The 18,099-nt window shown below is 37.0% G+C and overlaps 3 protein-coding genes across 3 annotated transcripts; all 3 read left to right on the forward strand.

Moving 5' to 3' along the window:
* Window positions 1-8,129: 8,129 nt before the first annotated feature.
* Window positions 8,130-9,023, forward strand: LOC134335703 (C-X-C chemokine receptor type 2-like). Its single transcript, XM_063018296.1, has one exon. It carries the CDS (start codon window positions 8,130-8,132, stop codon window positions 9,021-9,023), a length of 894 nt encoding a protein of 297 aa, XP_062874366.1.
* Window positions 9,024-12,502: 3,479 nt separating this feature from the next.
* Window positions 12,503-13,393, forward strand: LOC134335611 (leukotriene B4 receptor 1-like). Its single transcript, XM_063018170.1, has one exon. It carries the CDS (start codon window positions 12,503-12,505, stop codon window positions 13,391-13,393), a length of 891 nt encoding a protein of 296 aa, XP_062874240.1.
* Window positions 13,394-16,195: 2,802 nt separating this feature from the next.
* LOC134335704 (uncharacterized) lies at window positions 16,196-17,811 on the forward strand. Its single transcript, XM_063018297.1, is given in 6 exon segments — window positions 16,196-16,204; window positions 16,622-16,998; window positions 17,000-17,105; window positions 17,107-17,145; window positions 17,147-17,291; window positions 17,744-17,811. Coding segments are annotated over 6 exon segments (744 nt in total).
* Window positions 17,812-18,099: the final 288 nt, after the last annotated feature.

Here is an 18,099-nt window from a genome sequence, read left to right on the forward strand (position 1 = left end):
TTAATTTGGATCTTAGTTGCTTAAGAGCCACACAGAATTCATGCAAAGAATATGAACCAATCAATTCATAGACACCACACACTTACCCATTCATTTCCACCTACTGGGAGAAAACGAGGAACTGAAGAAAGCCCATGCAAACAACTATTACAAAATAAATTTCTATTATATTTAACAGAATTTTCATTTTAAACAAATAGATTAAACAAATATTTTTTGTTTCTCCAGTAATGCAAATTTAAAATGGTGTCTGTGCTGCTGTCCCTCTCATAGGGAGAGTCTGATTAGTTGTAGTTCGGCTAATCTAAGATAAAAAAACAAAACCAGAAAAAATGTAAAATTTATTGCATGTATTCAGGTGCACCGAGTCACTTTTGATAGGTAATTTTCACCCTCTCTTCCCCACCGTGGTGGATAGAGGTCAGGAAATTAATTAAAACACAGGAGGTACGCCCTGTAAGGGGTCACCAGTGAGTGACAGCAGGGTGAGAAAAGTCAGACCACTACTGAGCTCTTCTGCCACTTTAGGATAAACTGAGTAAAATGAGCCAAATAAATTTCTTTATAAAGCTGTGTCTCCATCTTTACTTTTAGTCTTCCTTCTTAACTTCACATGAACTCCATCTGGGAAATGAAGCCAAACTGACTTGATCTGAAATCTTCATGTGACCAAGCTAGATAAAGTGTCATGCTGTTTTAAAGACGTTGATGCAGTGCCAAGAATCAGTTTAATCATTTTTATACTTCATTTAACTTTTTTCTCCAGACAAACCACCAGACATCCTAAAATGTTTTAGTTGTAATTAGGTATTGGATGTGAGTTTTTTTTAATTCAATACAATTTATCAGATCATAAGTTTTACAGATTTGGTTTGCTTTCCATTCCATATGGTAAAGACTGATTCATCACTCTAGAGAACTGTGTCCATTGCTCCAGAGTCCAATAGCTGATAACTGGCACTGCACATTGTGATCTTAGACTTGTGTGTATCTAGCTGGTTCTATCACATTTTCGGTCACATTTTCGGCATTTAGCAGACGCTTTCATCCGAAGCGACTTACAGTCTAAGCAGTTGAGGATTAAGGGCCTTGCTCATGGGCCCAACAGTGGCAACCTGGCAGGGGTGTGGTTTGAACCTGCGATTTTCTGCTTACTAGTTCAGTACCTTAACCGCTAGGCTACAACAGCCCATATCATCACATTAACAGGACAAATAAGCTGTCATGTTGAAAAGGTGGCAACATTTTATTGCTAATGCTTGATTTTATGCTTGTTTTCATCTATGGTTGTGGTTTTGGCTCAGCAGAGTACTTTTGTTTCAATTATAAAAGCAGTTTTATTTTAAGCTGCTCTTTACATGGTACATGTTTACTTTAGCAGTGTTCTGAGCTCTCCAAAGTAGGTCTTTACTCATTAGGGGACAAATGGACCAAACTAAATGCTACATGTTCAGCCATCCCCCTTTGCTTATTAGAAGTAATTGGTCTCCAGCAGCTTTTTGACCTTTTAAAGTTTCAGCGAACTCAGTCAGGGTGAGTGACGCACACACACTATCATCCAAATAAATGTAGATATTGATTGAACATGACCTACAAAAAATTAAGTGAGCTGTGCTTTACTTTGGAGTAGAAATGAATTGGAAATTTTAATCAATGATGTCTTTCTGTTTTACTTCTGATAACATTTTCTATTCACCAATTCTGAATCTTTTGCCTGATGTGCGATGAATTATGGCCTTGTCTACAGCCAAATAAAACTATAAATCGGCGTGCTCTATGATTCATGTCGTGACACAGGTTTCAAAAATATTGCTCTGACCTCCTGGTGCTCTCTCCCCATTGATCCAGAATTAGATTCTCCAGAGATCACACTTAGTCTCAGTACCTCACCGCAGGCTGCCAGCCTAAATTTAGGAGCTAATTTTTTTTGAAGAGTGGGTGGGTAATAATCTGTCTCATGATGTATGCCTTTATACGTCACAGCCACAAAGCCCTATTAAAATAGCTTAGTGCGTGAAGACCCGGGGGAAACACACATGCTGCCTCTTTTATGGTTAATGTCAAGATTTTACATACAGCCTTGAGATTTTAATGATTACCATGACTGTTTCCCCTCAGTGACTTAATAATTGGAACACATACCTGTGCCCAAAAACTCTCCAAATAATAAGATAAGTGTACAGTGATGTTTTAAAATATTAGACATCTGCTTGGTTAAAAATATACACAACTTATTTTTTTATTAGTCTATAAAGTTTTATAATTTAATTAAACTGAAATTTGAGTTATTTAGCTACATGAATAGGAGTATGTTTGGAGGGAAAATGTTAGGCATTGAAACCTGACAGCACTGTCCATTAAGCATAGCAATGGTTCGATTAGACTTTTGGACCATTTTGCAGCAAGTTGAACTAAAGCATTATGGAAAGTGTATAAAAAAAGGAGGAAGATAACCTTAAAATTAGAACCACAAACTTAAAAAGTTAAAATCTTGGGTGCACATGAGTTTTCCAACAAGACAAAAACCCACCACACATTAAAACTGATTTTGAAATGGTTAAATACATATAGGAACAGCAAAAAGTCAAACCATTTGGGTTAAAACTGACCAATTCTGCCAAGTGAAGTGATTAAGGATTTTTATTTATTTGTTTCATTTTTCAGGGACCAGTCACAAAATACATTCATCTCACAGAGAAAAGATGCATTGCACCAGAGAGAGGCTAACAAGCTCATTTCCATCTGCAGTCCCTGAGCAGGTAAATACAGCTCTAACTTTAAAACTGCTCATACATTTATCAAAAAGAGTGGAGAAATAATCCATTAAAATATAATTAAATCACACTCAAAGACTAAGTAATAAGTAATAAGAGTTGTACCAAAAGCTTGTGAATGACTGTTAACAGGGACTGATCAAGATGAAACAAGCAAAAGGAAAATATGATGAAATAGTTGTAAATATGTAAAAATCTTTAAAAAAAAATTTTTTAGAATACCAATAATTGGACAAAGTATAAATGTCTTGCAACCATTCAGTTAGAAAAATCACTAAAATGCATAAATGTTACCTTCTTAGCTCAGCTGCTGTGTATTACCTTATGTATCAGCTCTGTTAGAAAAAAACCCACCAGACTCTTCTCAAATATTGAACTGTGCCTCCAGGTGTTTTCAGTCTATTGCCTTCTGATAGCATCATTACTTGTTTTGAGGTGTCAATGATTGAAAACACTGAAAACATGTTTTGTAGAAACGAGAAAAATACGTGTACATGGTGAGACGTGTAAGATTGATCTCTGGGTGATTTTTGATTATTACACATTAATAAGAGTATGGACATAAAATGAGTGCGACTTTAAACTGATGGTCATAATAACAGTCACAACTGCCAGTTATATAATGTCATCCATTAGCTATAAAAGAAATCTGTCAATAAGCACATTGGTGTGTGAGATTTCAAAGCAATATGAGGCAACTATCAAGAGTTAAAAATGCCAGATGGACTCTTAGTCATGACAGGCAATACAATACACATTCATAAAGGGCAGTTGTAGCCTAGTGGTTTAGGAACTGGACTAGTAATTGAAAGGTCACAGCTTCAAGCCCCACCATTGCCAGGTTGCCACTGTTGGGCCCTTAAGCAAGGCCCTTAACCCTCAATTGCTTAGACAGTACACCGTCACAGTACTGTAAGTTGCTTTGGATAAAAGCGTCTGCTAAATGCCAAAAATGTAAATGTATAAACACGACTCCTTCAATTGGTTCTTAAATCTATAATATTCGGCTCTACTCAATAGACCTTTACGTCAATTTTGGATGCATCTTGGTTGCATTTTTTCCTGCATTCTCTAGAACACATGCACACTGTTAAAAAAACACATTAGCAAGTTCCTACAGACCTTGCACACCCAGGAAATGCTCTTCATTAAGAGTATCACATACACATTCACAGCATTTAGCACACACTATTATTCAGAGCAACTCATTAAAGTGATTTGTATTCTTGTAAGAAGGACTTCCTTCTTTCTTCCTCATACTACAAACTTGGCAAAAGCCCAAAAGCCAATTCAGCTTAAACTCCACTAGGAGTTTAAAAAGATCAAGAGGGATTTTCTTAAGTAAGTGAAAACCTAGTGCCCATTAAGTGCTTAATAAAGATGAGAGACTTTGGTCATTGTTTAAAGATTAAAGGGTCTTTGGTCAGTCTTAAAGAAAGGAAATTAATTTCTTCACCTGAATTCCAGTACATAGAAGTTAAGCATTTGAGCCATTTACGTAGGTAAGAAGGTACCAGTGCTGTTTTGGCGGATGGGGGCCGTTTCCTTTTTTAGCTTTCTACTTAAGCATGATTCTCCTGAATATGACACAGGCGCCTTCAGTAAGTCAGTGGAAGAAACACTGTATTGTCTACAACATTTTGTAGGAAGGTTTTGATAGACTTTAGTAACCCTGGAATGTGTTGCCATTTGCTCTTTTCATTTCCACATGAAGCTCTTAAAATGTTTGCACTCCTGGGACAGCCTGAGTGCCACAAGTTTTCGACCTTCATGCCCAGCTTTATTTTGTCATTGCCGTCCTTAATGCCACCGCTGACTAGCAGTGCAGCATGCCAAGCGTATTTCATTTGCACAAAGACTCTGCCAGTCTGCTTTTATCGCATCACAGTGGCATTTCTACTCCTTGCTTGCTCACTTGCTCTTCTTCCCAGATGACATTTAGGTTAAACAGTAAACTTTTAAAGGACATCAGTCATGTGTCTCAGATGAGTCAGACAGGCATTCCATTACCTACTGATCTCAACCTTACTAGAGAAATCAAAAACGTCAAGTATCTGACACACTGTGATCTCTATGTAGAACATTTTAAACACTATACAGATGCTACACTGACAATCTGTATCACCAGAAGATTTTACTTTTTATTGTAGAATTAGATTGATGACCACATTGGACATGATTTGTTTTTCATATAAAATAGATTCAGAAAGTATTCAGACCCTATAACCTTTTTGCACACTTTGTATTGTGAACTTGATTTTGAATTAATATAATTGCCATTTTTCCCACTAAACCTCAATTGCTCATCCAAAAAATAATTAGAAACCTTAAAGATTTTTTGTAATAATTTTCTGGAAATGTCTGTAAAGAGTCAACAGTATTCAGACACTTTGCTGAGACACTTCAAATTGAAAAAAGAAAGCATTACACATTAGCCAGGCCTTATTTAGCTTATTTGGCTGCCTCACTGACTTCAAAATACTAGCTTTTAACTTTTAAAGGTTCTAAATTGTTCAGCTCCTGCATATCTTGCAAGTCTCCTAAAGCTGGTAGGGCTGGATAATCCACTAGCACACCAGCACTGGGATTCTGAACTTCCCGATTGGCTGGGTGCCCTCTAGCGGGCACAATTGGCAGTGCCTGCAGCAGAAAAAAATTGGCCATCAGTCTGCTAGATGGGAAAGACCAGACTAACAAGTGAGTGGGTCATCAAACAAAAAACGGGGACGGTGGTAGCCTAGTGGGTAGAGCTTTGGGCCATCAACCGGAAGATTGGCGGTTCAAATCCAGGCTCTGTTATGCAACCACTGTTGGGTCCTTGAGCAAGGCCCTTAACCCTGTCTGCTCCAGGGGCGCTGTACGATGGCTGACCCTGCGCTCTGACCCCAGCTTCCAAAACAAGCTGGGATATGCGAAGAAAGAATTTCATTGTACTGTACATCTGTATATGTATATATGACAAATAAAGTGTATCTTCTAATGTGCAAGGACCCTGATTAGAAGCCTGTGACGCCTGTACAGAGGTGTGCAAATCCACCAAAGTATGGGTGAATAAGAAGGGGTCGAGGAACTGGCCTTGTCATTGCAAGGTCACCGGTTCAAGCCCCACCACTGCCAGGTTGCCACTGTTGGGCCCCTAAGCAAGGCCCTTAACCCTCAATTGCTTAGATAATATACTGCCACAGTACTGCAAGTTGCTTTGGATAAAAGTATCTGCTAAAGGCAGAACATTTTAAGGTATAAACATGACCCTTTTAATTGGTTATTAAATCTATAATACTTGGCTCTGCTCAATAGGCCTTAAAATCTATTTTGGATGCATCTTGGTTGCATTTTTACCTGCATTCTCCAGAACAGTGGGAAAGACTGGACTAATAAGTTGGTGGGGGTCATCAAATGATGTGCAAGGACCCTGGTTAGAAGCCTGTGGCGCCTGTATAGAGGTGGCACCCGTGTGCAAAGTATGGGCAAATAAAGAAGGGGTTGTGTGACTGCACACCCGTTGGAAGGTGGTGGTGCAGGCGAATATACCCTCCTTGGACATGATTGGGATGTCCAGCAGTGAAAGACTAATTGACTACGCTAAAAAGGGGGGGGGGGGGGGGGGGGGGGGGGGGGGGGCAGTGGAGAAAATAGTTAGTTGGATGGATGGATGGATACTTTATTTATCCCGAGGGAAATTATTGAAAACAATTCAACAAAACATTATGAATTTTAAAGTATACAGAACATTAATACCACTAATAACCTTTGACTTCCTTTTAAAAGTGTCACTGTTTCCTCTGTGCCTACCAGACATAAATATTAAATCACAAGAGCTATCTTTGTATTTCAAGAGTTCAGTTTTTAGTCTGACTGTATGGTCAGCTATACCACATTTTATCACCAGCATCCAAACAAAATACAAAAAAAAATAGTTAAACATTTTGGACTTCTCAATAAAAATCATGTAAATCAACAGTAAGTTGGCAAAATAATACAAATAAAGATGTGGATTATGAGACTATTTTATATGCAGTGTATATTCAGAACAGGTGGTTTCCACTCATTATGCAAAGCAATACTAACATTGATCATCCAAAGATATCAAAACAATGCAGATTCAATAAAGCATTCCACCAATCTGATTACAGACCACCCACTTACTCAGATCTATCTCTTTTACTCCAGCCTCATCACTTTATTGTCATTCCCTTTCTATTTCCTTCTCAGTTTGTCTCCAACATCCTCACATCTTTTGAGTACTGCTGCATGTCTGCACTTGTTTTCTCGTGTACTTCCTCCCATCCGGTCATCCCTGCAAACTTTTATTTATATTAGTTTTCCCTGGTACTAAACGATCATTACTTTCACTAATGAAAAAGGTTTGGAAAAGAATAATTCATCACCAAAATATGAAAGCACTTGAACAAGGTTAGCAGGGTCAGTAGTTTTCCATCCTGTAAATGAAAATGGCAAATTGAATTTAAGTGAAGGGCAAAGAGCCAAAAACAAAAATGAGTTGTTGCATTTTAGAGGGTAAAGAATTAATATATACTTTTCATCTCACAAAAAATTAAAATGTGAACAGATTGTCCCAACAGACAAATGGGTTTTGTGGCACCAACAGGTAGCACCAAATTTTTGAGAGAGTTTAACCAAATTTATATATTTACTGTTTTCCTGGCACAATATTTTTTTAATTCCAGAACTGTTAAAGAGGCATTCCTAAAGCATAGTTTTGTTCTTTTTTTTACGTGGGCAGCAGTAACTCAGTGATTAAGGTACCGGACTAGCAATTAGAAGGTTGCAGGTTTAAGCCTCACTACTGCCAGGTTGCTCAATTGCTCAAACTGTTTTCAGTCAGAATTATAAGTCGCTTTGGATAAAAGCATCTGGTAAATGCTGAAAATGTAAATGTATGTGCTTCAGGTCATTGCCCTGTTAGTACACATATGTTCTTGGAGATTTAGAATTTTAGGTAAAGTTCCTTCATTATTCTGCCCACTTCCTTCAATGTTTGCCTACCCTCCCAACAGTGTATGTATGTTTTACACTCATTTAAAGTGTACAGCTTTTAAGCGCCTCTCATTACAAGGATATTAAGGAGTAAATGGTTGCGTATGGAGTTATAAAATACCACCAATAACTTTTATTTTAAATTTCAAAACAATTCAACAAAACATTATGAATTTTAAAGTATACCGAACATTAATACCACTTATAACCTTTGACTTCCTTTTAAAAGTGTCACTGTTTCCTCTGCCTACCGGACATAAAGATTAAACCACAAGAGCTATCTTTGTATTTCAAGAGTTCAGTTTATAGTCTGACTGTATGGTCAGCTATACCACATTCTATCACCAGCATCCAAACATGCAGCATCTCAACTCATCCAACAGTTCAACCATTTATCTCCCACCTGAAAAAATAGCTGCTAGTTGTGTAATGGCACTTTGCTTTTTACTGGGGGTACCTGGTAATATAGCAGTGATGGTTCGTCTTGCTGGATGGATAAAGGGAGACAGTTTTACCACGAGGCTGATGATGAGCCTGGCTGCATCAGATCTGCTTAATCTGCTTTCTCTGCCATTGTGGATATTTGCTCTTCTGCACAGCTGGATCTTTGGTTTGTTCTTATGTAAGTTCCTCTCTTATATGGTTTACTTGAACCTTTACTGCAGTATACTGTGTGTGATTCTGCTAAGTGTGCAGAGATACATACAGATTCTTCATCCTCAAAAATGGTCCAAGCTTGGCAGAAGAGGTCAGAAGATCCTTGTGAGTGGTGTATGGCTGCTGAGCGGAGTATTTGCATCATATAGTCTCATACGGCGCACTGTACTGAGAAATAACAGAAAGCTAATGTGTGTGTCAGACTACCAGAATGACATAGAGCAAGTGGCTACTTCACTTTGGGAGACTTTATTGTTGGCGGTGTCATTCCTCATACTGACTTACTTCTATTTTCATCTTTACACAGGAGTGAATAGGTTGGTTTTCTTAAAAAGTCACAAAATTGCAAAACTGCTGACCAGAATTGTGGTGATCTTTTTTGCTTGTTGGGTCCCATACTTTATCAACAATATTGTGCTCATCGCTGCAGTGTTGCTCAAAAATGGCAGTGTGATAAAACTCGCAAAATCTGGAAACCACATTACCAGAGCTTTGACTTTCATCAACAGCTGTGTAAACCCGTTTCTGTATGCCTTCTCTTCTCGGGCTCTACGGCAGCAACCAGCTGAAACAGAAAAGTCTGAAGCCCATTAGGGCTGAGAGGTTTAAGAGAGTATGTGGATTTTCTGATTTCTGACCATCTGTGATTTGTTACATTTAAAAAGTTTGCATATAAATGTAAAGAGTTAATGTCTTATTTGCTGTCTGTATTTTTTGTTGAATAATTAATGTAAATGGTATGAATTGATGTTTGTCCTTTTCTAGCCTTTTCATTAACAGGTGCTTGAATTGTGGGATTCTGAATAACTTGTTATAGCCAATTCAGAAACAAAGAGATGAAGCAATATTAGCAGTTTATAAAAAGTAATTATTGTATTTTGATTTGCTTCATTAATGTTCTAAAGCCAGGCTATTTAGAGGACTAGCTTAAAGCCTCCTAGTGACATGTATAATAGTATTCTTATGTTTGTATGCATATGATTGAAATTTATTCCACTAAATATACCGTCATGTCAAAATGTTGTAGTTCTTTAATAAATGACTGGAAGCATGTAATTTATTTTTTATTATTAATTGTATACAACTGATACCAACAGGCTTAGCAGAACCACCTTCACTCATGGTCATGTGTAAGCAATAAGTATACAGTATACCCTTGACTTATGAATTTAATTGGTTCCAAAGGGCTGTTCTTAAGTCAAAATGTTTGTTAGTTAAACCTATTTTTCCCATAAGAAATAATGTAAATACAATTAAGCCGTGCCAGACCACCCAAACCATCCCTTTACCTAACCTTTCTAATGTCTTAAATGGTCTTTTTTGTCATAAATACAAGTATATTTTCCCTTAAATCTTAAATTATAGAATAGACATTCCTGTAATAAACAATAGTAAACAACAATACACAGTAGTACTGTACATAAAAAACACATCACATCTCAGTACAGTATGTGTGCTGTACCATACACCATAATAACTTTCGTTCTTTTTTTATAAAATGTATCTACCAGAAACAACAATAACTTTCATATTTCTCTATTATTTCCTTCTTTATTTTAAGTGTTGTATTTTGTAGGTGTAATTGCACGAAAGAAAGAATACTTTACTCAGCGACTTCCCTCTTCTCTCTCACTCATTGTCCCCTCTGTCTGATACACAGTGACAGCTACTGGCAGAAGTAATTATACAACAACAAATAGTAATAGATTGTTTTATTTTGTCACTACTACGCTTTCTCTGCACCTTCTTTGAGGCCATTTTAAAAAAACACTGTCTGCTGTTCGAATGTTCGCTCACTGTATATATTTATATAAAGAGAGAGACGGTTGGAGTCAAATTCGTTCGTGACATCACGTGTTTCGCGAATTTATGTTTGTAATCCGAAATTTGTTCGTACGTTAAGTTGAAAAAGATCGTTCGTAACCCAAAATGTTTGTATGGTAAACCGTTCGTAACTCAATGGTCTACTGTACTTTAACGAAAGTTTAAAATAGAAAGTGTCTTTTAGCTCTTCACCTGAAATGCCAAACACAAACCACTTCCCTCAGTTTGACTCAGAAAAATTTAGTCTCAGTAAGCATCAGTTCTGCATGTATTGCTTGTTAGAATCAAAGGTGTGTGTGTGTGTGTGTGTTGGGAGTTTTTTTTTTTTGGTGTAACTGAGCTTGCAACTTTAAACCATTAAAAATAATATTTGTGGATCAGTAACTAGTGTTGTATGTCCTTCAGCCAACAGCAAGCTTGCATTGACAACAATGATTTTGGCTCTTTCCCAAACCACATTTAGCTTTTGTTTATTCACTGTGAAAAATGCATCATGCAAGTTAGCCAAAATAAATTGTAATTTTACTTTCTGAGTCACAAGTTACATTATTTCATTTTTGGCAATTAATTTAAAAAAAAAAAAAAAAAGAATGTTATAATAGACCTTGAGAGGTAAGAAATTCTAAAGATAGTGCTAGCAAAAAATAAAGAGGCTGCTATTAGCGTTAGCATAGCCCAGCACTGGCATATCCACCCAGAGAGAAACAGAGCAGCATTTTTTGCATCAGTGACAGAATTTACATGATTAAACTTTAGCTATTTTAACTGTGCTTGAAAATATATAACTGCGCTTTAATGAAGATTAGGTGATGAGACTCCAAAACAATCTATATAACTACAAGCACCCAAAAGGTTTTAACCATTTTTTTCATCTTTAGACTAGTGGCCACCTTAGCATTCATAAAGCATTTAAAACCATGAGGGAATCTAAAAACCATGACTCAGGCACAGTTTTAGATTATTTTAATTGTTAATCAGGTAAACATGCGTTCATATGTTGTGCAGCAAATCAAAACCATTTTTGCTTTAAGTGCCACTAAGCATTACACTTAAAAACACAACACAATATTGTAAGAATTACAGCATGGACCCAATGTTTTACCCCACTGCACTCAATGGCATTAGTATCATAATTTCTGAACCAGGGTGTCTCTTCCTAAAGTTGGAAACCACCTGGCTTAGTTTAGCATATGAAACAAGAAGAGCAGAGACAGCTCTCACAGGTTCTAACCAACTTGAAAGGGATTATTATAATGAGTAATCAACAGCCATCACAGACAAAGGGAATCGGCCTAGACATGAAAGTGATTAAAGACAATTAGACCAATTAGAGTTGAGGTGACAGTTCCATCTTGTGTGCACTGCTTTTGGGTAATACACATCCTTTACAGGAAACCCCTAAAAGGCCGAGGAAGCCCATATATGGTTCTTCTTAAATGTATATATGTTAACCCCAAATTGTTCAGTCAAGCTCTGCTGATCCCAAGTTATACTTCGTGTTTCTTGCTACTGCATCCTGTAATAAAGATTCACCATTTTTATCAAGTTTGGAGAGACGTCCTTCTGTTCCATTTTTTCCTTACAATATTGACAATATTGGTTGACAGTATTGACAGGTTATTCACACACCGTTTTTTGTAAAATGCATTTTAGTTTGAAGGTTTACTGGTTGCCCTCTGTCGGTGACAGCTCTAAAACTGAACTATGACTTTGTGGAAAAAATTTTGCATGGCAAAGTTGTTGGGACACCCAGCCTTGGCAACTGATGTTAAAAATAATTAAGGAGAGCTCAAGAGTGGTATCATAGTATCCATGAGCAATTCTGTTGCAGTGCTGTTTGCAGTTTGTGAGATTTTGACTGGATATGGTTCAACTTTCAAAACAGACTGACAGATTGACCTGCAAATGCAACCATCATTAATTGGTGATGTGACAAAGGAAATAGCAGTAAGCTTTGCCCAGGATACCATGAAATGATTGACACTTGCAGCCACAATGCAATATAGCCACCACATGGAAAGGCTTTAAGAATAAACTTCACATTAATGGACCTATGTTGGATGGCATATCAATGGAATATAGACAAGAGGTAAGAATTTAGACTAGGCCACTCCTAAATCTAGATTTTGTTTCTATGATGGCATGATATGCTGTGTGTCACTATGCAGAAAACCACAGAAACTCTCACTTCTCACATTTTCTGTTGAAAATTATGCTTGGCTACTACATACACCTAGGAGCACCTAACCATGCAGCATCTCAACTCATCCAACAGCTCACAGACTACTCATATCTTACCTGAAAAAGCGTTGGCTAGTTGTGTACTGGTGCTTTGCTTTGTACTGGGAGTCCCTAGTAACATAGCAGTAATGGTGCATCTTGCCAGACGGCTGAAAGGACACAGTTTCACCCCAAGGTTGATGCTGAGTCTAGCCGTGTCAGACCTGCTGACTCTACTTTCTTTGCCGTTCTGGATCTGGGCTTTTCTGTATGGCTGGATCTTTGATGTATTCCTGTGTAAGTTCTTCTCTTATGCAGTGTACTGGGGACTCTATTGCAGCGTACTGTGTGTTATTTTGATGAGTGTGCAGAGATACATGCAAGTGCTGCATCGTCAGAAATGGGCCAAGCTTGGAGTAAGTGGACAGAAGATTCTTCTGAGTGGGATGTGGATGCTGAGTGGAGTATTAGGATCCTATGCTCTCATACAGCGCAGTGTAAGTTTTGGAAAGGATGAACAGTTGCAGTGCAGACTACACTATCGGAATGACACAGAAAAGGTGGCTACTTTATTCTGGGAGACTTTGATGTTTGTGGTGTCTTATCTCCTACTGGCTTATTTCTACTTTTATCTTTACCGAGGGGTGAATCGGTCGGCTTTTTTAAAAAGTCAAACAATGACAAAGCTAGTGACCAGGATTGTGGTGGCCTTTTTGGTTTTTTGGGTCCCGTTTACTATAAACAACATTTTGGTTATTGCTGCAGTGTTACTCAGGAATGACAAGCTGCTGGGATTCGCAGAGGCTGTAGATAATATAACTGCAGCACTGATATTTATCAACAGCTGTGTGAATCCATTCCTGTACGCCTTCTCTGCTCGGACTCGACAACAGCAACCAGTTGATGCGGAAAGTACTTAAGATCATTTATGATGTGGATGTTTGCGAGAGCATGTGGATTTTATTTAAATATCAGTCATTTGCATACATTAAGATCTGTTTTTAGCCTTTAACAATTGTACAGTACATGCATGATAAAGTCTTTGCATAAAGTGAAGAGCCATTATAGTATTATAAATGACTTGTACTTATTAATGCTTATTAATGTTTAAGTTTATTAGCTATAGTGTTTGCCAATACTTGGCTCCTGTTTTGTTGGGGTTCTGTTACCTAAAGATGCTCTGTTTAAAACATCACAATAAGCTGCATGTGTAGGGGATTGAGCACAACAGATCTGGATATCATTTGATTCAACAAGAGTATCAACAAGAGTGCATTTGGAAGAAGTTAAGGAATCTTTAGATCTACTGTGTTTAATCCCCTGCACATGCAGCTTCTTTACTTATTCAACAGCTCACTGACCACTGGTGTCCCACTTGAAAGTGCCAGTAGTGTACTGGCACTTTGCTTCGAATAGTGGGTTCCTTGCTGAATAACTAAAAAGTTGATGCAGAGCCTGGCTGTATCAGACTTGCTGACTCTGTTTTGACTGTTGTTGTGGATCCAAGCTTTAATGCATAATAAAAAAGAAACTATATGCTTTAAAATGTAAGGCAACACATCTATAAAATATCTAGATCTATAAAACATAATTTTATGTGGAATTACATTGACCCATGGCCTGGTCCTGTAATCCAAAAATCAAATGCTCTTTTAACTAAATGGGCAAAACCACTGATCACAATATGACAAAGTCTTAGAAAGCTGCTTTATTTTTGGAAATGTGATTGTCTGTGGTGGCATTGCTCCTACTGACCTACTTTAATCTTTACACTGAAGTTAAGTAACCAGCAGAAGTAGAAAGGATTTACATCCTTAAGAAAGCGTGTCGATTTACTGATTACTGATCAGTGATGTTACATTTCAATCTAAAAGTTGTGTTCTATTTTCTCTCTGTTGTATTTGATTTAATAATGAATGCAAAATTATGAATTAATTTTGTCTTTTTTGAAAGGTATTTTGGCTTTGTAACTTTTTGATTAACCTGTGCTTGAATGAGAGATATTATAGCCAATTTAGAAACATACAGAGGAAGCAATAACCACAGTTTATGAAAAGCAACAAGTACATCTTTGCTTATTTGATGTTTAAAAACAGGTTTTACTAGATTGTTTTAATTATTAGTGACATATAGCAATTTTTTTGACATGTCTATATGCATATGATAAGCCTATTTTACTATAGCAGTCATGGCTTTCATCTTTAAACAAAAACTAAATTATTGTATCTGTGTTTCTACTTTGAATGACAGTATATGTCAAGTTACAGTTTTATATAAAATAACATTTTTAATTATTATCTGAATCACAAATCAACTTGATATATGGTCAAAAGAATGTGGACAAATATGTGACCATTAGCTTTTTGGACATCCCATCCCAAAACTATAGGCAGTAATACGGAGGCCCCGGCCCCTCTTTTAGTTTGACTTTGGGGAATGTATTTTCAGTAAGTGATACCTTTAACTATACAGAAACAGCATCACTTCTGCTTGTATTTTTTAAGGATAGTGTGTATGTGGGTGGGTGTGTGTGTGCGTGTGTGTGTGTGTGTGTCTGTGTGTGTTGGTGACGTAGCTGTACTTGTAACTTGAGAAATAATCTTTGTAGAACATTTAATATTATTGCTCTTTAGCTGACTGATAAATTAGATGGCCAGTGTGTTTGAATGATAAACATCCACAATCTTGGCTGTTACATAAACCACATACAACTGTTCTTAATTATACATGAAATACTTCAATTTCCAGAACCCCAGTACTGCTTCCCTGTATAGTGTGCAGTAAGCAAAAGGACACAGCCTTTTAGATTTAGCAACCAGCCAGAGAAAAATACAGTGTCTGACATCAGTATCTGACTACATGATTACATACTTAACTATTTCTAATAGAATACTTTAGAAAATACCATAACACCTGTGCTTTAAAGCAGTGGTTAGTCTGAAGGCATTTTAACACTTCCAATGCATCTAAAACCAAAAGGTGATTCAAATTCTTAAACCTGGCACAGACTTAGTTTAGTGATAACCAGATAAATGGTGCCAGCATTTGCACTATAGAGCAAATGAACCCTGCTAACTAACCATGACATCTTTTTGAAAAAACAATTAGCACGAAGACTTTTAACAAATTGTTTTAACAGAGTTGGTTTAAAAAGAATGAGAGATACGTTTTGTTTAATAAACCAACAGCCAACATCACTTACTTTATATTAAACAAAGCAGTGATCACCGGATGTTTCATGTAGTTGCATGACTACACGGACAAGTCATTTGCATAGAGCGAATTTAGCAACAAGGGAAAAAACGCTACTCGGACAGACAGCGCAGTCATTGTGATGCTATCCTTTTTTTTTTTTTTTGCTGTTTGTAGATACTAAATCTCAGCCCTCAAACTTGAAGTTTATACATTTGTGACTCATCAGCTGAGATATTTCCATACATAAAACGTTTAGGCTGTATTAATTCACCTTTGCAGTGGTACTGTTTCCACAGCGCATTAAACGCCTTTAAATTTATAATCCCATCACTAAGTTCTAAGTTTGGTTTCCTGTAAACCCACTGCTTTACCACAAATTGCACCAGCAAAGGAAGTGAGACTCAATGCAAATGAATAACATTTTGTTCAAGAGGTTTTTGTAGTCAAAAGATTATTAAAAAAAAAAAATCCCGTCTGTCAAAGTGTGAAAAGAAACAGTTGGCAACTGCACACATTTTTAAGAGAGCATGTGTTTGGTATGACCCTCTGTGATCAGGGCAGTGGAGGATAACTGTGTAAACATGCATGAAAATAATATATAAAAATTATAACTTAAACAGTGTCTTTCAGGGAAACTTATTTGTAAGTAATTGCAAAAATGTAACTTGTCATTGTTCTGTTTTTTGCATCAAGAGAGGCACGTGCATCAAGAACCTCTGACATCCTTTTAGTATAGCTTTACTTAAGAAGCCTCTGTGTGCACTTGTTACTATGACTGCTGTATAAACAGTAATAAAATAGTGTTTACATAATACATAATAATTACACTTCACATGTAGCTACAATATGTTAGTAGCAGCAGCATCAGAACTCTACCACGTCTCACTGACTGCTGTATTCACACATGAAAAATCCACTGCTAGTCATTTACTGTCACTTTGCTTTGTACTGAGAGTCATGCCGGATGGATAAAATAAGGCAGTTTAACCTCAGTGTTGATGCTGAGTCTTGCCATATCAAACCTAATGACTCTACTTTCTCTGCATGGCTGGCACTTTGCCATTATGTAAATATATTTGTACTGGAGCCTCAATTGTTGCATCCTGTGCATTATTTTAATGAGTGTGCAGAGATACAATCCAGTTCTGCATTACCAGAAATGGGCCAAGCTTGGAGGAAAAGGTCAGAAGATTCTTCTGATAGAAATGTGGATGTTGAGTGGTGTGTTGGTGTGATATGCTCTCATACAGTCTAGTGAATGTTGGGGAAAGGCTGGACAGATGCAGTGCAGGTGATACCTTTGAAATGTCATAGATCAAGTAACTATTCTGCCAGATTTGAATGTTTGTGGTGTCCTCCTTCCTACTGGCTTTTTTTTTCTGTCATCATTATCGAGGGGTGAATCGGTCAGCTTTCTTTAACTGTCACACAATGACTTTTAAAGTTGTTAAGCAGAATTGTGGTGGCCTTTTATGTTTTTTTGGGTCCTGTTTACTATCAACATTTTGTTTATGGCTAAAGTTTTACTCAAGAATGACAAGCTGCTGGGATTCGCAGAGGCTGTAGATAATATAACTGCAGCACTACAGCATAAACTGTCTAATGTTCTGCAACAGCATCTCAGTAGGGTTCAGGGAAGGATTTTGATTACACCACTGAAATTCTTGATTTTGTCTCTTTCAAGCATGTTGATTAATACATAAAATACTTACTTTAAAACCATTTTGTGTGTTTACTTGGGTTATCTTTGTGTTTTTCTAAATTTTATTTGTAATTTTATTTCACAAAACCCTGTTCTAAGACAATTAGTGGTGAGATTTAGGCCAAGAGTTTGAGTATCTAAAAAAGAGCACATAATTCTGCTTGTGTGCACTTAATCTCTTTTGACTGACTGTCAGAAGCGATGATCAGAATTCCTAAATGTAAATAATGCTGGACTATTTTAAGGTCCTTTAGTAATAAATGCATTGACTTAGCAGATTATGGACGAATTAAGCCTCTAACAGTCACAATAAGCACTCTAAAATCATATCTTCACATCCACACAAAACTTGAAGCTGTGTTGTCTCACTCAGGAAAGGGAAAAGTGGAAACATCAGATCAACAGGTCATGCCTGCAAGTGCAGCCACCTTTAAAACGTAACAAAGTAAAGAACATTCAGTTCTGTCCAGAACAATGCAGAATTTCTGGGAGAGTTGCTTCATAAACCAGGGAACCGTTAAGATAAGTTGACACATTTGCTGCACTTTTTAAATTGGTCATTCTCAACTCTAGAATAAATAAAAATCCATGTTGGGTGCTTCATTACCAACACACCTAAATGCAAGACCTCAGTTTGTGCCCTGTAATTCCAACTTGGTGTTAATGTTATAATGGTAATTTCATGTCAATTAGTAAATCTGGCACTTGTAAACATAGGTTAGTTAAAGG

This window comes from Trichomycterus rosablanca, chromosome 21, assembly GCF_030014385.1.
Source record: "Trichomycterus rosablanca isolate fTriRos1 chromosome 21, fTriRos1.hap1, whole genome shotgun sequence".
Classification (NCBI taxonomy): domain Eukaryota; kingdom Metazoa; phylum Chordata; class Actinopteri; order Siluriformes; family Trichomycteridae; genus Trichomycterus; species Trichomycterus rosablanca.